Source organism: Nerophis ophidion, linkage group LG09 (genome assembly GCF_033978795.1).
Source record: "Nerophis ophidion isolate RoL-2023_Sa linkage group LG09, RoL_Noph_v1.0, whole genome shotgun sequence".
Taxonomy (NCBI): Eukaryota; Metazoa; Chordata; class Actinopteri; order Syngnathiformes; family Syngnathidae; genus Nerophis; species Nerophis ophidion.
Genome location: NC_084619.1, coordinates 68,314,525 through 68,332,747, shown reverse-complemented (window position 1 = coordinate 68,332,747; position 18,223 = coordinate 68,314,525). Strand labels below are relative to the sequence as shown.

At 38.1% G+C, this 18,223-nt stretch overlaps 2 protein-coding genes across 2 annotated transcripts; both read right to left on the bottom strand.

The window, feature by feature from the left end:
- Positions 1–5,523: 5,523 nt before the first annotated feature.
- olig3 (oligodendrocyte transcription factor 3) lies at positions 5,524–7,576 on the bottom strand. The gene has a single exon (XM_061911660.1). It carries the CDS (start codon positions 7,574–7,576, stop codon positions 6,794–6,796), a length of 783 nt encoding a protein of 260 aa, XP_061767644.1. The 3' UTR covers positions 5,524–6,793.
- A 53-nt stretch (positions 7,577–7,629) lies between these two features.
- On the bottom strand, positions 7,630–17,027 carry LOC133558731 (uncharacterized protein DKFZp434B061-like). Its single transcript, XM_061909882.1, has 3 exons — positions 16,965–17,027; positions 15,300–16,863; positions 7,630–7,931 (listed from the first exon to the last, which is right to left on the bottom strand). Exons 1-3 carry the CDS (start codon positions 17,025–17,027, stop codon positions 7,630–7,632), a joined length of 1,929 nt encoding a protein of 642 aa, XP_061765866.1.
- Positions 17,028–18,223: the final 1,196 nt, after the last annotated feature.

Here is an 18,223-nt window from a genome sequence, read left to right as displayed (position 1 = left end):
TCCTCAGCATGGTGTAATCCCGCCGCCGGCCTGTGATGTCTTGGTCCCGCGTGGACAATTATCTTGTAATCTGCACAAACACAAACATGGGGGTGCACCCTGGGGACCCTGCAGACAAACTGCACGCTGCTCCGTTTTACCATCACAATTATTGTGCAATTGTTTGTTGATTTATGTTGGATTTAAGCTTGGCTCTAAGGGACAAGCGGTAAAAAAAAACAACATATATTAAACAGCATCAATTATGATTCCACCTACATTAATTCACTTAACATCTGATTAGAGAGAATGGATTAAGTATCCGAGGTAATGTTTTTTTTTTTAATTAATGCACGAATTGCACATGAAAATAAATATATATATGAGAAATTATTATTATGGAGCACATTTTAAAACAATTAAAACCTTCCTCTGGTGTTTATGTCCGGGCGTGAAACGAAGTGAAAGTCAATCAATTAGAAAGTGGTGCAAAAGTTGTGATTAAATGTAAAAAAAAAAAAAAATGTAATTAAATGTAGAAAATGAAAATAAATGTACAAAGTGTAAGTAAAGGTACACAATTGTAATTAAATGTAGAAGTGAAAGTAAATGTTCAAAGTGAAATTAAATTTACAAAGTGAAAGTAAAATGTACAAAATTGTAATTAAATGTACAAAATGAAGATAAATGTACAAATTGAAAGTATAGGTGCACAATTGTAATTAAATGTACAAAGTGAAAGTAAAATGTACAAAATTGTAATTAAATGCACAAAATGAAGACAAATGTACAAATTGAAAGTAAAGGTGCACAATTGCAATTAAATGTACAAAGTGAAAGTAAATGAGCAACGTTGTCATCAAATGTACAAAGTCAAAGTAAATATACAAAGTTGTGATTAAATGTACAAAGTGAAAGTAAATGAACAAAGTTGTAATCAATTGCACAAAGTGAAAGTAAAGGTACACAATTGTAATTAAATGTAGAAGTTAAATTAAATGTTCAAAGTGAAAGTAAAATGTACAAAATTGTAATTAAATGTACAAAATGAAAGAAAATGTACAAATTGAAAGTAAAGGTACACTATTGTAATGAAATGTACAAAGTGAAAGTAAATGAACGAAGTTGTAATCAAATGTACAAAAGTGAAAGTAAATGCACAAAGTTGTAATCAAATGTACAAAGTGAAAGCAAATGTACAAAATTGTAATTAAATGTGCAAAACGAAAGTAAATGTATTAAGTTGTAATTAAATGTACGAAGTTTGTGAGTGTGAATGTTGTCCGTCCATCTGTGTTGGCCCTGCGATGAGATGGCGACTTGTCCAGGGTGTACACCGCCTTCCACCCAATTGTAGCTGAGATAGGCACCAGCACCCCCGCCACCCTCATAGGGAATAAGCGGGAGGAGATGGATGGATGGATGAAAGTGAAAGTAAATGTACAAAGTGAAAGTAAATGTAGAAAGTTAAAGTAAATGTCCAAAGTGAAAGTAAATCTACAACATTGTAATTAAATGTAGAAAGTGAAAGTAAATGTATAAAGTTGTAATTAAATGTAGAAAGTGAAAGTAAATGTAGAAAGTTGAAATTAAATATACTAAGTGAAAGTAAAAGTAGAAATTGAAAGTAAATGTAGAAAGTGAAAGTAACACAAGATGAGGCTCATGCAACTCATGATCTTTTAAGACTTATTTTTGGTGTTATTGTTTGCTACCTAAATGATTGGAACAAAAGATAACATAATTTTATTGATTATATCTTGTAACAAAATAAAAGAAGACATCATTTTATTGATTGTTTTGTTGTAACAAAATAAAAGAAAACATTTTATTCATTGTCTTGAAACTAAATTAAGTAAAACATTTGATCTGTTATGTCTTGTTGTAACAAAGTAAAGAAAACATTTTATTGATTTTGTCGTGTTGTAACAAAATAAAAGAAAACATTTGATTGATTATGTTGTGTTGTAACAAAATAAATGAAAACATTTTATTGATTGTCTTTTTGTACAAAATAAAAGAAAACATAATTGTATTGATTACGTCTTGTAACAAAATAAAATAAAAAATTTTACTGATTGTGTCTCATAACAAAATAAAAGAAAACAATTGTATTGATTGCCTTGTTGCAACAAAATAAAAGAAAACATTTTATTGATTTTCTTGTTGTAACAAAATAAAAATAAAAATAATTGTATTGTTTATGTCTTGTTGTAACAAAATAAAATAAAACAATTGTATTGATTATGTCTTGTTGTAACAAAATAAAATAAAACAATTGTATTAATTATGTCTTGTTGTAACAAAATAAAACAAAACATTTTATTGATTGTGTCTTGTAAGAGAATGAAAGAAAACATAATTCTATTGATTGTCTTGTAGCAAAATAAAAGAAAACATTTGATTGATTATGTTGTAAGCGGTAGAAATGGATGGATGGATGGATGTTGTGTTGTAACAAAATAAAAGAAAACATTTGTTTGGTTGTCTTGTTGTAACAAAATAAGATAAAACAATTATATTAATTATGTCTTGTTGTTACAAAATAAAACAAAACATTTTATTGATTGTGTCTTGTAAGAGAATGAAAGAAAACATAATTCTATTGATTGTCTCGTAGCAAAACATTTGATTGATTATGTCGTGTTGTAACAAAATAAAAGAAAACATTTTATTGGTTGTCTTGTTGTAACAAAATAAAATAAAACTTAATTGTATTGATTATGTCTTGTTGTAACAAAATAAAATAAAACATAATTGTATTGATTGTCTTGTTGTAACAAAATAAAATACAACATTATATTGATTGTCTTGTTGTAACAAAATAAAAGAAAAATATTTTATTGATTGTCCTGTAACAAAAAAAAAGAAAACATAATTGTATTGATTATGTCTGGTTGTAACAAAATAAAAGAAAATAATTGTATTGATTTTCTTGTAAGAAAGTAAAATAAAACATAATTGTATTGATTATGTCTTGTAACAAAATAAAACAAAACATAATTGTATTGATTATGTCTCGTTGTAACAAAATAAAATAAAACATAATTGTATTCATTGTCTTGTTGTAACAAAATAAAATAAAGCATTTTATTGATTGCCTTGTTGTAACAAAATAAAAGAAAACTATTTTATTGATTGTCCTATAACAAAAAAGAGAAAACATAATTGTATTGATTATGTCTGGTTGTAACAAAATAAAAGAAAACAATTTTATTGATTTTCTTGTAAAAAAGTAAAATAAAACATAATTTTATTGATTGTGTCTTGTTGTAACAAAATAAAAGAAAACATAATTTTCATGTTTTGCAGATTTAAAAAAAACCTCCTATTCTGAACATTTTGAGTAAACGACGATCGTCAAAATGACCAAATGTTTAGTTTCACATTTGAAGTTGAAAGGCTGAAATGAACTTTTATTTCTGAAGGTCCTCAAGTAAACGATGGTTGTCATTAATGGAATGAAAGCAGAAGACAGTCGATCTTCATCAGAGACTTTATTGAAACGTCTCCGCTTGAATAATAAATATTTCATGGACAATGTACAAAAATAAACAAGTTCTTCTTTCAAGCAAACATGCAGGTGAAGAGCAGCGGCTGTTCATCTTCACATACAAACACAAAGCCTCATCTTTTTAGTCACTCACTTAATGTCCTGTGTGGAGGACATCAGTCTCTCCCCGGATGTCCTCTGTGGAGGACGTCGACATTTTTAGTTTCTCACTGGATGTCCTCTGTGGAGGACGTCGACATTTTTAGTCTCTCACTGAATGTCCTCTGCGGAGGACACGGACACGTCGTGTCTTTGGGCCCACGGGGCGCAAACATGCAGGACTATGTACACCAGCAACTATGTACACCAGCAAATATGTACACCAGCAAGTAGACCAGCAGGTATGTCAGGGGTGTCCAAAGTGCAGCCCGCAGCTAATCGTTTACCGGCCCGTCGCACATTCTGCAAAAATTGCAAAATTGATAATATTGCAAAAATTAAAAAATAGAAAACATAAAAAAAAAAAAGTAGAATGAGGTGAAATCTAAAGAGAAAAAGTGGCAATGTTGATACAAAGCTGCCATGCAGGCAGTTTTTTTTCCCTTTTGTCTTTATTTTCTTTTTTTCCCCATTGCTAAAAAAAAAACACAAAAAAATCCATTATTACTTAAAAATTATCACTTTAAAATGCTTTACGTGGAAAAAATATAGCATGTGTTGTGGGGTTGCCATATGAAAACATCAAAGTTCTGACAAAAGAGCACAAAACCAACAAAATAATAGTTCCAACTTAAAATCGACGGATATATCGGGAGTTGATCTTGAAATTTAAGTGTTAAAAGTTTAAAAAAAAATAACTAATAAAAATGCATCACTTTATGAGTGGGGGAGCTTTCGGATCTCAAATATATTTAGTAGGATTTTATTTAACTTTTCACTGTGATTACTCCAAAATATTAAATAATTCAAATCAATGGTGTCCTGCATGATTTAATTGCTGAATAAAGGAACTCTCCTGAAGGGAATCAATATCTTTCTACCTAAATCAGTGGTTCTTAACCTTATTGGAGGTACCGAACCCCGCCAGTTTCATATAAGCATCCACCGAACCCTTCTTTAGTGAAAAATACAATGTTTTTTTCTTAATTTAATGATGTTACTATATTAAAGAAATACTATTTTACAAACAGAAAGTTACAGGAATGTACACATGTTTACATCTCATTGTGCAACATGTGAATGTTTTAGCGGGACCTGAATGTGATATCTGAAAGGGGTACAAATTATTTTCCAACCCCATGAAAAACAATGTTGTTTATTTTGTCATTGTAAGTGTGCCAAAACACTTATAATAGAAAATATTCTGATGGAAATGATAGCTGTCATTTGATTATAATAATAAATCATGGAACTTGTTATTTAGTCAGGTTTGGACGAACCGCTGAGGCCGACTGACCGAACCCACGTTAAGAACCACTGATCTTAATTCATGCATATTTCAGTTTTAATATAAAAAACAAAGTTGTCTTTGACAGAAAAGGCACAAAACCTTATTTGTTTTACTCTATATCAACCTCAAGTTGATATAGAGCAGGGAACCTATGGCTCTGGAGCCAGATGGATGCATTTGGCTCTCAGATTAATCTTAGCTGACATTGCTTAACAGGATAAGAAATTAATATTTCCACTGGTAATCGGAGTTAAAAAATAATGTTCAAAATACAAAAAATTCTCCTGCATTTTAATCAATCCATTCGTTTTCTAACGCAGTGGTCCCCAACCTTTTTGTATCCGAGGACCGGTCAACGCTTAATAATTTGTCAGGAAAAAGGGACGTTTTTGTCATGAAAAGTTGAGGTTTTTGTGGTTGGTGCACTAATTGTAAGTGTATATTGTGTTTTTTATGTTGATTTAATAAAAAATAAAAAATAAAATAAAAAACAAAATATATATATTTTTTTATTATTATTATTTTTAAATCAAAATTATTCACCGCAGCCCGGTGGTTGGGGACCACTGTTCTAACGCATCTGTTCAAGAAGGCGCATTAATGCTAAGAAGTATTCTATTTATTATTGGTCGGCTTCAGAATAAAAATGTTATTAAAAAGAATATAAGAGTTATTGTACTCCAAAAATGTTGACGTTACTTAACCTTCCTCTTGTGTTAGCTTTCTGTTACCATCTCTTATGTTAACGGGTTGGTTTTGACCCATGTCTTAAATCAGCTGTAAAATACACTAAAAACAATGATCTATCATCCAAATTTGTTTCTCATCTCTTGGTTACCTCGTTAGGCTTCCTTATCCTTGAAAATATTGGTTTTAATATTTTTGGTTTGGGCCATTGGGCCTTTTTTTTGTCAGTATACCCCTCGATTTCAATTTTTAAAAATGGTAAAACGAACCTCAAGAGAATCATATACATAAAAAAAAGGTTGTTGTGTTACCTAACTATTACTAAGGGGTATTAGAACACATCTCTTAAATAAATGTGTTTTATTTATTTTTTCATTTTAAGAATTTTAACTATAGTAACATCTATGGTGTTACGGGTCAATTTCGACCCATATATATTTACTTCAAGAAAAAGGCTAAAAAGTATTTTTTTCAGCAACAGAAATCCAACATCAAACAAACAAGCAAATGAAATCAAGAGAAATGGATTACTAGTTCCAAAACTAATAAAAAAACAAAATCAGAGTGGCAAAAAGTGACACTTTTAGTGTCCGTCTTTTGTTTGTTTTTGTACAGGATAACAAGGTAAAATGAGAATCCACTAAAGCTCACATGATTGGGAGAGGAGCTGGCTGTCAGTGTGTTCAGTTTTGGCTCTTATCATTGCTTTATCATCTTATTTTTATAACTGGGTCGAAACCGACCCTAACAACACCAAGGGCATAATTTCTACCAGAGCATTTTATAATTTAGTGAAACAAATTAAAATGTTTTATTTTGTTGACAAAGATGTTCCTGACAAAGTCAAAAAGCTTTGATGCAAAAAAAATAAAATAAATGTATGTGGTGTTTTTATGCATTTAAAAACTAAAACGGGTCGAAGGTTAAAAATGCACGCAGCCAAAAAAGGTTCCCGACCCCTGATATAGAGATTTACTCTAAGCATTAAATTTAAAAAAATAATAATAATTTGACTTATTGTTAACATTTTAGTGACTCTATGTTCCCCAGGAGCCCTAAGGATTAAAAAAAAAAAAATCCATATATTTTGTTATGCTTTGAAAATGTTCCCCGCATGCTGAAATTTTTCCGTGAGGAAAAAGTTTGGACACCCCTGAGGTATGTAGCCCTGCGGGGCGGGAGGATCATTTCATGGCCTCCTTGGCCTCCCCGCTCAGTCTGGTGAGGCCGGAGGAGGCGATGGAGATGTGGGGCGGAGGAGGAGGCGGAGGAGGCGGCACCTGGCAGATGGCGCACGGACACGGCAGTCCGGCCCAGTGCTGGAAGCCGGAGCCCAGCTGCAGACTCGGGGGCGCCGCCGGGGATCCCTTCATGAGGGGGTGAGGGGCCCGGATGGAGGCGAGAGTCGGCAGGGCGGAGGAGGTGGAGGAGGTGGCGGCGGCGGAGGAGAGGAGGGGGTGGGGGTGCACCTGGTGCCCGGCGGGCCCGCAGTGGAAGGCCGAGTGCTGCCCGCCGTAGATCTCACCCAGCAGGCGCTTCATCTCGTCCAGGGAGCTGTTGAGCATGAGGATGTAGTTCCGGGCCAGGAGCAGCGTGGCGATCTTGGACAGCTTCCGGACGGAGGGTCCGTGCGCGTAGGGCATCACCTCCCGCAGGCCGTCCATGGCCAGGTTGAGGTCGTGCATGCGCTTCCTCTCCCGGCCGTTGATCTTCAGGCGCAGCTGGAACATTTCCTCCTCCGTCACCTGCTTCTTCAGCTTGTACTTGTTGCCGCCGCCGCTGCTGCTGCTGCCGCCGCTGCTGCTGCTGCTGCCCGCGGGAGATGTGGACTTGGCTTCGGACGTCTGGAGTCCGCCCTGCGTGGAGGAGGAAACCGGGTGTTGCTGGAAGTGGAGATGCTCTCGGAGGAACATAGCGTCCATGTCCGGGGAGGAGGCTCTGCTGCTGGGGTTGGAGTCGGAATGCATTTTATGTCCCGGGCCTCCTCTCTCGCCCTCCCTCACTTTCACTTTCTCTTCACTTAGCGCCTCCCTGCCCGGCGGCCGCTGGCGTGCATCCTCCGTGACGGCGCTCTCTCCCCCGCCTCTTTATAGCGGCCGCGAGCGGGAGGACGCGCCTCTTCGGGAGGAAGGGGTGGGCGGCTTGGACCGTCCCGCTGACCCGCCATTGTGGGCAAGCCGGCGGGGGGGCGAGAGACACTTTCCCTCTCACGCAGAGCCTCAGGCGGCCGTCGGCGCGCTCTTTTTTTTTTCACGCGGGCGGCGGGGGGCCGCCTGGACATCTCGCTCGGCGGGAAAGTCAGGACAATTCCCACAGAACAGCCTGCGGGGAAGGAGAGCGCAGCTCGGAACACGGCCCTCGTCTTCCAGTCCCCCAAGAACACTTTAGGGCAGGGGGTCCAAAGTGCGGCACGGGGGCCATTTTTGGCCCGGGGGTCATTTTTTTAACAACTCTAAGCACATTCTAAAAATACGATTAGGGGGGAAAAATACATTAAAAGTGGTATAAAAGGGCAAACGGGTGAAATAAAATGTTGCAATGTTTACTCTAATAACACAAAGCTGCCATGCAGGCTGTTGTTTACTAAAAAAAAATAATAATAAATCAAAATCAATGTCATGATGAATTATTGACTTATTCAAAGCTCCAACACGGCGGCATAGCTCGGTTGGTAGAGTGGCCGTGTCAGCAACTTGAGGGTTGCAGGTTCGATTCCCGCTTGTGCCATCCTAGTTACTGACGCTGTGTCCTTGGGCAAGACACTTTACCCACCTGCTCCCAGTGCCACCCACACTGGTTTAAATGTAACTTAGATATTGGGTGTCACTATGTAAAGCGCTTTGAGTCACTTGAGAAAAGCGCTATATAAATATCACGATACAACACGTCACATTAAATATTCCACTTTGAGATTTTTGGGGGGGGAAATGTTGCATATTTTGTGTTTGCATATAAAAAACAAAGTTTTTTTTTTTTTTCTATAAAGAAAAGCCTAAAAAAACAAAACAAAAAACAATTATATATATATATATATATATATATATATATATATATATATATATATATATATATATATGTATATATATATATATGTCAGATCTGCACGACATCCAAAGTGCGGCCCGGGGGCCATTTTCGGCCCGCGGGTCATTTTTTTCAACAACTCTAAGCACATTCTAAAAATGCGATAAAAAAAAATAAAATACATAAAAGGTGGTATAAAAGAGCAAACGGATGAAATGTGACAAGAAAATGTTGCAATGTTTACTCTAATAACACAAAGCTGTCATGCAGGCTGTTGTTTAATAAAACAAACACAAAATAAAAAATAAAAATCAATGTCATGATGAATTATTGACCTATTCAAGGCTCCAACGACGTCACATTAAATATTCCACTTTGAGATAATTTCGGGGAAAAATGTTGCATATTTTGTGTTTGCCATATAAAAAACTAAGTTGTTGTTTTTCTAGTGAAGTGAGGTATATTTATATAGCGCTTTTCTCTAGTGACTCAAAGCGCTTTACATAGTGAAACCCAATATCTAAGTTACATTTAAACCAGTGTGGGTGGCACTGGGAGCAGGTGGGTAAAGTGCCTTGCCCAAGGACACAACGGCAGTGACTAGAATGGCGGACGCGGGAATCGAACCTGCAACCCTTTCAAGTTGCTGGCACGGCCACTCTACCAACCGAGCTATGCCGCCCCACATATAATTCTATAATTGGAACACGGCCCTCGTCTTCCAGTACCCCCAAGAACACTTTAGGGCAGGGGGGTCCAAAGTGCGGCACGGGGGCCATTTTTTAACAACTCTAAGCACATTCTAAAAATACGATTAGGGGAAAAAAATACATTAAAAGTGGTATAAAAGGGCAAACGGGTGAAATAAAATATTGCAATGTTTACTCTAATAACACAAAGCTGCCATGCAGGCTGTTGTTTACTAAAATAATAATAATAAATCAAAATCAACGTCATGATGAATTATTGACTTATTCAAAGCTCCAACACGTCACATTAAATATTCCACTTTGAGATTTTTTGGGGGGGGGAAATGTTGCAAATTTTGTGTTTGCATATAAAAAACAAAGTTGTTGTTTTTTTTCTATAAAGAAAAGCCTAAAAACAATTATATATATATATATATAAATATATATATATATATATATATATATACATATACATACATATATACATATATATATATATGTATATATATATATATATATATATATATATATATATATATATATATATATATATATATATATATATATTTATATATATATATATATGTATATATATATATATGTGTATATATATATATATATATATATATATATATATATATATATATATATATATATATATATATATATATATATGTTAGAACTGCATGACATCCAAAGTGCGGCCCGGGGGCCATTTTCGGCCCGCGGGTCATTTTTTTTAACAACTCAAAGCACATTCTAAAAATGCGATAAAAAAAAAATAAAATACATAAAAGGTGGTTTAAAAGAGCAAACGGATGAAATGTGACTAGAAAATGTTGCAATGTTTACTCTAATAACACAAAGCTGTCATGCAGGCTGTTGTTTACTAAAACAAACACAAAATAAAAAATCAAACTCAATGTCATGATGAATTATTGACCTATTCAAGGCTCCAACGACGTCACATTAAATATTCCACTTTGAGTTAATTTCGGGGAAAAATGTTGCATATTTTGTGTTTGCCATATAAAAAACTAAGTTGTTGTTTTTCTAGTGAAGTGAGGTATATTTATATAGCGCTTTTCTCTAGTGACTCAAAGCGCTTTACATAGTGAAACCCAATATCTAAGTTACATTTAAACCAGTGTGGGTGGCACTGGGAGCAGGTGGGTAAAGTGCCTTGCCCAAGGACACAACGGCAGTGACTAGAATGGCAGACGCGGGAATCGAACCTGCAACCCTTTCAAGTTGCTGGCACGGCCACTCTACCAACCGAGCTATGCCGCCCCACATATAATTCTATAATTGGAACACGGCCCTCGTCTTCCAGTACCCCCAAGAACACTTTAGGGCAGGGGGGTCCAAAGTGCGGCCCGGGGGCCATTTTTTAACAACTCTAAGCACATTCTAAAAATACGATTAAAAAAATAAAAGACATAAAAAGTGGTATAAAAGAGCAAACAGATGAAATGTAACAAGAAAATGTTGCAATGTTTACTCTAATAACACAAAGCTGCCATGCAGGCTGTTGTTTACTAAAAAAAAAATAATAATAATAAATCAATGTCATGATGAATTATTGACCTATTCAAGGCTCCAACGACGTCAGATTAAATATTCCACTTTGAGATATTTTTGGGGAAAATGTTACATATTTTGTGTTTGCCATATAAAAAAACAAAGTTGTTTTTTTGTCTATAAAGAAGGGCCTAAAAAAACAACAACAAAAAACAATAATATATATATATATATATATATATACTGTATATATATACACATATGTTAGATCCGCTCCACATCCATTGCTTTCGGTCCCCTGGGGGGTGGGAGTTGCCCACATATGTAGTCCTCTCCAAGGTTTCTCATAGTCATCATTGTCGACGTCCCACTGGGTTGAGTTTTTCCTTGCCCTTATGTGGGCCCTACCGAGGGGGGGCCGCCTGGACATCTCGCCCGGCGGGAAAAGGAGGACAATTCCCACAGAACAGCCTGCGGGGAAGGAGAGCGCACCTCGGAACACGGCCCTCGTCTTCCAGTCCCCCAAGAACACTTTAGGGCAGGGGGGGTCCAAAGTGCGGCCCGGGGGCCATTTTCGGCCCGCGGGTCATTTTTTTTAACAACTCTAAGCACATTCTAAAAATACGATTAAAAAAAATTAAAAACTCAAAAGTGGTATAAAAGAGCAAACGGGTGAAATGTGACTAGAAAATGTTGCAATGTTTACTCTAATACATGCCATGCAAGCTGTTGTTTACTAAAAAAAAATAATAATAATAAATCAATGTCATGATGAATTATTGACCTATTCAAGGCTCCAACGACGTCACATTAAATATTCCACTTTGAGATAATTTCGGGGGAAAATGTTGCATATTTTGTGTTTGCCATATAAAAAACAAAGTTGTTGTTTTTTCTATAAAGAAGGGCCTAAAAAAAAAAAAATAATATATATATATATATATATATATATATATATATATATATATATATATATATATCCGCTCGACGTCCATTGCTTTCGGTCTCCAAGGTTTCTCATAGTCATCATTGTCGACGTCCCACTGGGGTGAGTTTTTCCTTGTCCTTATGTGGGCCCTACTGAGGATGTCGTTGTAGTTCGTGCAGCCCTTTGAGGCACTTGTGATTTAGGGCTATATAAATAAACATTGATTGATTGATTGATATACACACACACGTATATATATATATATATATATATATATATATATATCAATCAATCAATCAATCAATGTTTATTTATATAGCCCCAAATCACAAATGTCTCAAAGGACTGCACAAATCATTACGACTACAACATCCTCGGAAGAACCCACAAAAGGACAAGGAAAACTCACACCCAGTGGGCAGGGAGAATTCACATCCAGTGGGACGCCAGTGACAATGCTGACTATGAGAAACCTTGGAGAGGACCTCAGATGTGGGCCCCCACCCCCCCCCTCTAGGGGACCGAAAGCAATGGATGTCGAGCGGGTCCAACATGATACTGTGAAAGTTCAATCCATAGTGGCTCCAACACAGCCGCGAGAGTTCAGTTCAAGCGGATCCAAGACAGCAGCGAGAGTCCCGTCCATATATATATATATATATATATATATATATATATATATATATATATAATTGACGGATGGATCTGAAGTTGATCCGGAGACGATTGTGTTTAAAGTAAACAGTAAAAAAAAAAATGTTTTTTGTTTTTTTCTTATGTTTAATGAGTAGGACCATTTTGGATCCCCAATATTTTAGTTGGATTTTTTTGTGTGTCATTGCTAAAAAACATAATAATAAATTAAAATCAATGTTGTTATGTGTTGACATTTTTAAGGCTCCAATTATAATATAATCTCAAATATTCCACTTTAAAAAAAAAATTGGGAGGGAAACTACTGCATATTTTGTGTTTTTTTTTCCATAACAAAACAGGGTTTTCTTTGACAAAAAGAGCATACAACTTAAATCTTTAATAACGTTATATTGACTGATAGACCTAATGTTGATCTAGAGCAGTGGTTCTTAACTTTGTTGGAGGTATCGAACCCCACCAGTTTTATATGCGCATTCATCTAACCCTTCTTTAGTGAAAAATAAAATGTTTTTGTTTTGTTTTCAAATTCAAGACAAAGTTGTATGTTTTTGGTAACACTTTAGTATGAGGAACATATTGTAAGTAACAAAGACATAATTTAGAGTTATTTGGACACTAGGGGAACATATTCTAAGTAATAAAGACTAAATTTAGAGTTATTTAGTTAGGGTTAGGGTCAGGGTTAGAGGGTTAGGGTTGTTTTTTTTATGTTTTATGCACTGGCTTCCTGTGCACTTAAGATGTGACTTTAAGGTTTTACTAATTACGTATAAAATACTACACGGTCTAGCTCCATCCTATCTTGCCGATTGTATTGTACCATATGTCCCGGCAAGAAATCTGCGTTCAAAGGACTCCGGCTTGTTAGTGATTCCCAAAGCCCAAAAAAAGTCTGCGGGCTATAGAGCGTTTTCCGTTCGGGCTCCAGTACTCTGGAATGCCCTCCCGGTAACAGTTCGAGATGCCACCTCAGTAGAAGCATTTAAGTCTCACCTTAAAACTCATTTGTATACTCTAGCCTTTAAATAGACTCCCTTTTTAGACCAGTTGATCTGCTGTTTCTTTTCTTTTTCTTCTATGTCCCACTCTCCCTTGTGGAGGGGGTCCGGTCCGATCCGGTGGCCATGTACTGCTCGCCTGTGTATCAGCTGGGGACATCTCTGCGCTGCTGGTCCGCCTCCGCTTGGGATGGTTTCCTGCTGGCTCCGCTGTGAACGGGACTCTCGCTACTGTGTTGGATCCGCTTTGGACTGGACTCTCGCGACTGTGTTGGATCCATTGTGGATTGAACTTTCACAGTATCATGTCAGACCCGCTCGACATCCATTGCTTTCCTCCTCTCCAAGGTTCTCATAGTCATCATTGTCACCGACGTCCCACTGGGTCATTATTGTCACCGATGTCCCACTGGGTGTGAGTTTTCCTTGCCCTTATGTGGGCCTACAGAGGATCTCGTGGTGGTTTGTGCAGCCCTTTGAGACACTAGTGATTTAGGGCTATATAAGTAAACATTGATTGATTATAATAAGGCCATGCCAAATAAGGCATTAATAAGTACTTAATAGGTAAGAAACATTATGTTACTAATTTGCATGTTAATAAGCAACTAATTAATGGTGAATATGTTCCCCATACTAAAGTTTTTTTTACTGGTGCACAAAATGAACCGTGCATGAACATCACCTTGTTCAAACAACAAAACCAAGACAGTGCATAAACTCACAACAAAATACCCACCTGCAAATCAGTCAGCTGTTTCCGTATCCGTAATATTCCAACAGGGAGAAGTTTGTATTTACACAATGAGTCGGGTGTGTTTTCACCTCCGCCGAACACCTGAGGTCGACTCACCGAACCCCTTGGGTTCCATCGAACCCTGGTTAAGAACCACTGATCTAGAGATTTAAACCTTGCATAACAATAATACAAAATAATGACACATTTTAAATATTTTTTGGACCAAAACCCTTTGGGGTCCCTGGGATCAAGCCTGAGTGGTGGCCTAAATGTATATTTTTGATACATATATTGTATTGGTTTTTTGAAATAAAAACATATGAAAATGGCCCCCGCTTGCTTTGATTTTTCAGTGTGCGGCCCTCAGTGGAAAAAGTTTGGACACCCCTGCTTTAGGTTCTCCAAGTGCACCTGGGGGCCAATTGTGGCCCTCTGCTAACTCTTCATTGGCCCGTGGCATTTCCTTCAATTACACAATATCCTGGGGATTACATCACACACACACACACACACACACACACACACACACACACACACACACACACACACACGCATTCTTGTATTTATTACCTTCTTGAGACCTGAGTAAAATGGGCCACCCTTCCTAGCTATATAAAAATGTGTATTTGCAACATTAACAATATATATATATGTTATGCAAATATAAAAAAGCGTGTTGTGAAAAATGAGTTGGAATCTGACAAGAAAAAGGTCACAATTTCACCAGAAAAAAATTAATTTTACTCAATGGAAGTCCAAATTTTACTGGAAAAACAGAACATTTGTGCAATATTATGATAAAAGTTGGAATTTTACTCAATAAAGGTCGCAATTTCGCAAGAAAAGCGTAACTTTTCCTTGTTGATGTCTCAAAAAGGCTAGAAACACACACACACACACACACACACACACACACACACACACACACACACACACACACACACACACACTCACACACACTCACACACACGGTTCGGGCATCTGGTCAGGATGCCACCCGAACTCCTCCCTAGGGAGGTGTTCAGGGCACATCCAACCAGCAGGAGGCCACGGGGAAGACCCAGGACACGTTGAGAAGACTATGTCTCCCGGCTGGCCTGGGAACGCCCCGGGGTCCCCCAGGAGGATCTGGACCAAGTGGCTGGGGAGACGGAAGTCTTCTCTGGATGGAGTTTGTGGAGGAACAGCAGGTCTTCTCTGGTGGAGTTTGTGGAGGAACAACAGGTCTTTTCTGGGTGGAGTTTTTGGAGGAACAGCAGGTCTTCTCTGGGTGGAGTTTGTGGAGGAACAGCAGGTCTTCTCTGGATGGAGTTTGTGGAGGAACAGCAGGTCTTCTCTGGATGACGTTTGTGGAGGAACAGCAGGTCTTCTCTGGATGGAGTTTGTGGAGGAACAGCAGGTCTTCTCTGGATGACGTTTGTGGAGGAACAGCAGGTCTTTTTTGGATGGAGTTTGTGGAGGAACAGCAGGTCTTCTCTGGATGGAGTTTGTGGAGGAACAGCAGGTCTTCTCTGGGTGGAGTTTGTGGAGGAACAGCAGGTCTTCTCTGGATGGAGTTTGTGGAGGAACAGCAGGTCTTCTCTGGGTGGAGTTTGTGGAGGAACATCAGGTCTTCTCTGGGTGGAGTTTGTGGAGGAACAACAGGTCTTTTCTGGGTGGAGTTTTTGGAGGAACAGCAGGTCTTCTCTGGGTGGAGTTTGTGGAGGAACAACAGGTCTTTTCTGGGTGGAGTTTTTGGAGGAACAGCAGGTCTTCTCTGGGTGGAGTTTGTGGAGGAACAGCAGGTCTTCTCTGGATGGAGTTTGTGGAGGAACAGCAGGTCTTCTCTGGATGACGTTTGTGGAGGAACAGCAGGTCTTTTTTGGATGGAGTTTGTGGAGGAACAGCAGGTCTTCTCTGGATGGAGTTTGTGGAGGAACAGCAGGTCTTCTCTGGGTGGAGTTTGTGGAGGAACAGCAGGTCTTCTCTGGGTGGAGTTTGTGGAGGAACAACAGGTCTTCTCTGGGTGGAGTTTTTGGAGGAACAGCAGGTCTTCTCTGGGTGGAGTTTGTGGAGGAACAACAGGTCTTTTCTGGGTGGAGTTTTTGGAGGAACAGCAGGTCTTCTCTGGGTGGAGTTTGTGGAGGAACAGCAGGTCTTCTCTGGATGGAGTTTGTGGAGGAACAGCAGGTCTTCTCTGGATGACGTTTGTGGAGGAACAGCAGGTCTTTTTTGGATGGAGTTTGTGGAGGAACAGCAGGTCTTCTCTGGATGACGTTTGTGGAGGAACAGCAGGTCTTTTTTGGATGGAGTTTGTGGAGGAACAGCAGGTCTTCTTTGAATGGAGTTTGTGGAGGAACAGCAGGTCTTCTCTGGGTGGAGTTTGTGGAGGAACAGCAGGTCTTCTTTGGATGGAGTTTGTGGAGGAACAGCAGGTCTTCTCTGGGTGGAGTTTGTGGAGGAACAGCAGGTCTTCTCTGGGTGGAGTTTGTGGAGGAACATCAGGTCTTCTCTGGATGAGGTTTGTGGAGGAACAGCAGTTCTTCTCTGGATGGAGTTTGTGGAGGAACAGTAGGTCTTCTCTGGATGGAGTTTGTGGAGGAACAGCAGATCTTCTCTTGATAAGGTGTGTGGAGGAACGACAGTTCTTCTCTGGATGGAGTTTGTGGAGGAACAGCAGGTCTTTGGATGAGATTTGTGGAGGAACAGTAGGTCTTCTCTGGATGGAGTTTGTGGAGGAACAGCAGCACACAACAATTTATCCTCCTTCCTTTTGTCCTTCTGTCTGTACAAGTAGTCACCCCCCTGACCCCCCACTACCCCACACCCAGGTCCCTCAATCCCCAACTGAAGTCTGCCTGATCCTCCGGCCTGCTCCACCATGAGGTCCACTAGGAGGTCCCCCCGGCAGAAGACTAAAGAGCGTGCATTGTTGTCCCGGCAAAGGAGTCGTCGTCATGAAGGTGCTTTCCAATGGCAGAAAAGTCTTTGCTCTCTCCTGGTGGCAAGTGAAGGTGTCACACTGTGAATAGTCCTGCTTGAAGTGGACATATGTGGGGCCGCTCTAATCCTCCTTTGTGGCCCCACACAAGGTCTGCCTAATCCACCCATTGTGGACAAATGTGGGAATGGGGGAGTGCACAGGAGAGCCTCAACAACACTTTTTCAACATTTAACACTTTTCCAACATTTAACACTTTTCCAAGATTTAACACTTTTCCAAGATTTAACACTTTTCCAATATTCAACACTTTTCCAATATTCAACACTTTTCCGATATTTAACACTTTTCCAATATTTAACACTTTTCCAATATTTGACACTTTTCCAACATTTAACACTTTTCCAACATTTAACACTTTTCCAAGATTTAACACTTTTCCAATATTTAACACTTTTCCAACATTTAACACTTTTCCAAGATTTAACACTTTTCCCAATATTTAACACTTCTCAAAGGGCTACACAAGCCACAATGACATCCTGGGCTCAGATCCCACATCAGGGCAAGAAAAAACTCAACCCAATGGGACAATGAGAAACCTTGGAGGGGACCACTGAATATGGGTTGAAAAGGATTTGCAAATCATTGTATTCTGTTTATATTTACATCTAACACAATTTCCCAACTCATATGGAAACGGGATTTGTAAATATAAACGGAATACAATGATTTGCAAATCCTTTTCAACCCATATTCAGTTAAATGCACTAAAGAAACAACATATTTGATGTTCAAATTCTTAACTTTTTTTTTTTTTGTAAAAAATCATTAACTTAGAATTTCATGGCTGCAACACGTGCCAAAGTAGTTGGGAAAGGGCATGTTCACCACTGTGTTACATCACCTTTTCTTTTAAGAACACTCAATAAAAGTTTGGGAACTGAGGAAACTAATTGTTGAAGCTTTGAAAGTGGAATTCTTTACCTTTCTTGTTTTAGATAGATAGATAGATAGATAGATAGATAGTACTTTTTTATTTGTTTATTTATTTATTTATTATTTTTTCAGTCGTTCAACAGTCCGGGGTCTCCGCTGTCGTATTTTACGCTTCATAATGCGCCACACATTTTCCATG